The sequence below is a fragment of the Penaeus monodon genome, chromosome 3 (assembly GCF_015228065.2).
Source record: "Penaeus monodon isolate SGIC_2016 chromosome 3, NSTDA_Pmon_1, whole genome shotgun sequence".
Classification (NCBI taxonomy): domain Eukaryota; kingdom Metazoa; phylum Arthropoda; class Malacostraca; order Decapoda; family Penaeidae; genus Penaeus; species Penaeus monodon.
Genome location: NC_051388.1, coordinates 3,743,264 through 3,748,263, shown reverse-complemented (window position 1 = coordinate 3,748,263; position 5,000 = coordinate 3,743,264). Strand labels below are relative to the sequence as shown.

Below are 5,000 nucleotides of genomic sequence, written 5' to 3'. Positions count from 1 at the left end.
GTGTTTGAAAATAGGGTATTTCTAGGTTTTAGATAAACGCGATGATATAAACATAGATGCCTAGAAAAACGAAATTTATTTAAAGAATGATAAAAAAATGGAAATGTAGACAGTAAGGCCTAAAGGCACGAAGTATATTTGAAGGATAATGAAGAAATTAAATACATATGAAATATGGACTCACCTGTAGATGCGGCTGGCGTGGACACCTGGGTCCTCCAGGCTGAAGCCAGACGACAGAAGGGAGCTCTCGAACAGCAGCATCACCAGATCCTTCACAGACTTGTCGTTCTTGTCAGCATCCGCCTTCTGTCTCAGGGTTTCGATGATGCTGTGGTCGGGGTTGATCTCAAGGTGCTTCTTGGCGGCCATGTAGCCCATGGTCGAGGTGTCCCTCAGCGCCTGGGCCTTCATGATGCGTTCCATGTTGGCGGTCCAGCCGTACTGGGAGGTCACGATGCAGCACGGAGAGGTCACCAGCCGGTTGCTCACCACTACTTTCTCAACGCGCTTGTCCAAAATGTCCTTCATTACCTGAAAGATTAAACAAAATAAAGATTAGATTTTATCGAACGTTAAAAAATTAATAAGAATATATAATACAATTTCTTACCGAATTTCTATCCAACTAATGGACAAATAAAAAAAGCATTTACCTTGCACAGGTTCTCGAACTTGGTCTTCTGTTCCTCAAACTTCTTTTTCTCCTCCTCGTCCTCGGGGAGTTCAAGGCCTTCCTTCGTCACGGAGACAAGCTGCTTCCCGTCGTATTCCTTCAGCTGCTGAACGCAGTATTCGTCGATGGGTTCGGTCATGTAGATGACCTCGAAGCCGCGCTTCTTCACCCTCTCCACGAAGGCAGAGTTCTGCACCTGTTCGCGAGTCTCGCCGTGATGTAATAGATGACTTTTTGGTTCTCCTTCATGCGGGAGATGTATTCTTTGAGGGAGGACATTTCGTCACCAGAGGCAGAAGTGTGGTACCTCAAGAATTCGGCGAGTTTCTTGCGGTTGGTGGAGTCTTCATGGATTCCGAGTTTGAGGTTCTTGGAGAAGTTTTCGTAGAACTTCTTGTAGCTTTCCTTGTCGTCCACGAGTTCCTCAAAGAGTTCGAGAGTTTTCTTGACGAGATTCTTCCTGATAACTTTCAGGATCTTGTTCTGTTGCAGCATTTCACGAGAGATGTTCAGGGGCAGATCCTCGGAGTCGACGACACCGTTGATGAAGTTCAGGTACTCGGGGATCAGTTCCTCGCAGTTCTCCATGATGAACACGCGACGCACGTACAGCTTGATCTTGTTCTTCTGCTTCCTGTTCTCGAACAGGTCGAAGGGGGCGCGGCGCGGCAGGAACAGGAGGGCGCGGAACTCCAGCTGGCCCTCCACGCTGAAGTGCTTCACGGCCAGGTGGTCCTCCCAGTCGTTGGTCAGCGACTTGTAGAACTCGCCGTACTCCTCCTTCGAGATGTCGTCGGGGTTGCGCGTCCACAGGGGCTTCGTCTTGTTCAGCTCCTCGTCCTCCGTGTACTTCTCCTTCACCGTCTTCTTCTTCTTCTTGTCTTCGCCCTTCTCTTTATCGGCTTCTTCGTCTTCGCCCACGTCCTCGACCTTCGGCTTGTCGTCCTCTTCCTCTCCCTCCTTCTCGGCGCCGTCTTCTTCCTCGTCGTCTGACACTTCCTGCAGAGTAACAGCGGGGTCACATAACACTGCCTTTTTACGCTAGTGCCCAGAAATTCCCTAAATAATCAAAACTAATCAAACACAGTAATGTGCTGTTGACATCTAAATCAGTAAATCAAACATAATAAAATGGCAAAACTAAATAAAAATGATACGAAAATATATTAATCACATAATATTTGTTTCTTCTTCACTTTATTTGATCGTTAAAATGAGTACTATTTTCCTGGTACTTGCTGTGGATGTGTTTTAAATATGTAATTTGTGTACGTAAACTGATTTAGTTAATACAAGATGATATGCGATATTCCACATGTAGTAGAAAGACCAAGTAAAGATTTCGAAAGCATTTACATCTAATGGCACTACATTTCCTTGTTTTTTTTATGAAAATGAATGCCTAAAAAATCTTTACCTTGTCCCTCTCCTTCTCGACGAGGAGCTTGATGGGATAGCCAATGAACTGCGAGTGCTTCTTCACGATCTCCTTCACGCGACGCTCCTCGAGGTACTCTGTCTGGTCCTCCTTCAGATGGAGGGTGATCTTTGTACCACGGCCGATGGGTTCACCTGGAAAAATGTGTACATTTTCATATATTTTTCATTTAGGTTCACCTTAGGTTAGGAGAGATGGTTTGAATTTGCAATTAAATCTATGATCATTACCTCTAGAAAGCTCATAACAAGAAGTTTCGTTTTAAGTTTACGTTTTCTTCTGAACATCTTGAGGTTACAAATTAATATTAACAGAAGAGGAAGCCTAAAGAGAATTAAACCCAGTTAATTAGCACGCTTCCTCTTACTCAAGTGCTTTCAAATCAAAGCTCAAGATGAGGCCGTGACCAACAGAGGGAAGGCGCCGCCCACTCACCGGTGTCGTGGCGCACCGTGAACGACCCGCCCGCCGATGACTCCCAGATGTACTGCTCGTCGTCGTTGTTCCTCGACACTACGGTCACCTTGTCGGCCACCAGGTACGCGGAGTAGAAGCCCACGCCGAACTGGCCGATCATCGAGATGTCGGCGCCCGCCTGCAGCGCCTCCATGAAGGCCTTGGTGCCCGACTTGGCGATGGTGCCCAGGTTGTTCACCAGGTCGGCCTTGGTCATGCCGATGCCACTGCAAGGACAGCGATAGGTCACGACGCGCCTCAGTGCAAGCTCTTCTTGCCAATCAGATCGTTGCATTACGTTATTTTAAGGATAAATGGCAGGCAATTTTGACACGATTCTTGGAGGCAGGAAAAGGAGGGGAAGGGGGGAAGGAGGGAGGAGGAAAAGGAAATGAATGGGGGAAGGGGGAGGGGGAGGGAGATGAATCCCATCAATGGAGGTCTCCTAGCCAGGGAAGGAGGGAGGGAAACGGAGGAAAAGGAGGGCGGCCGCACCTGTCGATGGTGAGAGTGCAGTCTTGTAGGGTAGGGTAGGGTAGGGTAGGGTAGGGTAGGGAAGCTTCACCTGTCAAGGGTGAGCGTGCGGTCGTCCTTGTTGGGGGGAAGGGGAGGGGGAGGAGGGGAGGGGGAGGAGGGGAGAGGAGAGGAGGGGAGGGAAGAATCGAAGGGCCAGAGAGGGAGGAGAGGAGAGAAGGAGAGAAGGAGAGCCTCACCTGTCGATGATGGTGAGCGTGCGGTCGTCCTTGTTGGGCACCAGCTTGATGAACAGGTCCTTGCCGCTCTCCAGCTTGGACGGGTCCGTCAGCGACTCGTAGCGGATCTTGTCGAGGGCGTCGGACGAGTTCGAGATCAGCTCTCGCAGGAAGATCTCCTTGTTGCTGTAGAAGGTGTTGATGATCAGGGACATCAGCTGCGCGATCTCCGCCTGGAACGCGAAGGTCTCCACCTCCTCGCTCATCGTCTCCTCGACCATCTGCGGGGGAAACGCCCCAAATCAGCAACAATCCGAAACAAATTGCACAAAACACGTTTGATGATATTTAGTTTAAAAAACAGACAAATTTAGCAAGAGTCGTTACAAATTTAAATACGTTCGGAAATTTTTGGTTAAAAAAGCGTTTATCGTTCGTCTCCTGTGGCGGACTCTAATCAATGCAGATTAAAATACATTTGCTAGATTTAGTTTTTAAAAAGAAAATGGCTCATTTGTCTTACATTTACTGTGGTGGCGTAACGGCCTCTAGGCTGAAATTAGCAATAATTGAAGCATTTGAGACATTTATAGAATCTATAAAGATCACCGGGATAATTCGTAATGTATTTGTAAATAGGTGTATTTCTCTAATTACTGTACTCATTGATTTAGGTTATTAATACAGGGAATTTGGGAGGCGGACTACAAATCTTATCTTTTAGCAAGTGGCATGACTCGTTATCAGATAAATATTCACTGTAGATTGTAACACTTCAGAATTACTAAACATTATTAGCAAATTTACATTAATTATCATTAGGGGTTACATACTCTTCATATCCAACATGTCACTCACTAAACTAGTAACCAAATTCCCATCAAGACCTTAAAGACGATACTAGGTTAAAGTAAATACTAAAATGAAATATACAAAATAATTTATTTAAAACAAGAAAAATGACATTATCGCACCGGTTGGGAGTCAAGTGGCGGGCGTACGACTAAACGATAAAACAAGAACCTTATTTATCTTTCAAAGACCCTTTATCCAAGTGAAATTCCTAGATCCACAGTCACTCGCAAATCCTCTCTTTCATATGAACTATAGCTTTCCTCTCTTAAACTGAGAGAAACACGAGTTTACACACACACTGAGAACACGGCTTTAAGACGGAGTGGCAACTCGTAACATAATACAGGCACCGGCAAAGAATATTCCAACACGTTTTACTCTAAATCCCATTATACTCATAAATATAAACATATCTTCGTATCACTAACTAAAGACCCGTCTTTGGATCCAACCAACCTTAAAACCGTAAGATTCCCTCCAGAGCTTCAGAAATAAACCCCAACCGATTTTAAACGCGAGGTGGATCAATACGAAGACATCGAGAGTCGTGTACAAGAGGTTTAATAAAGAAGCAAGTGTCAGTTCGTGTGACTTATGATAAAAAAAAAAAAAAAAAAAAGGAACTCATGCCCCTTGACTCAGCCACGTTAAAGCATGTTCTAGAAGTGAGAGGCCCGGGACCACGTGTTTAACGTGGCGTAAACACTAAACTTTATTATTATTATTATTTTTTTTTTTAATGATCTATCTGAGTTTGCTTTATATAGGATTAAATGGATATCTCAAGTACCTTACTCTTTGTTGTAAGAGTTGTTACTGAGTAATGCTTGTAATAACGTAAGAATGTACCAGAATTCGCCTTTTGAAAGCCCATTTTGCGACT

At 45.1% G+C, this 5,000-nt stretch overlaps 1 protein-coding gene across 1 annotated transcript in view; it reads right to left on the bottom strand.

Annotated features, from left to right (window-relative positions):
• Positions 1-5,000, bottom strand: part of LOC119590711 (heat shock protein HSP 90-alpha-like) — a 6,471-nt gene that overhangs the window by 1,110 nt on the left and 361 nt on the right. Inside the window, 6 exon segments of the mRNA XM_037939402.1 lie at positions 185-534; positions 657-892; positions 895-1,675; positions 2,094-2,248; positions 2,550-2,797; positions 3,284-3,543. Coding sequence (XP_037795330.1) covers positions 185-534; positions 657-892; positions 895-1,675; positions 2,094-2,248; positions 2,550-2,797; positions 3,284-3,543 — 2,030 coding nt within the window.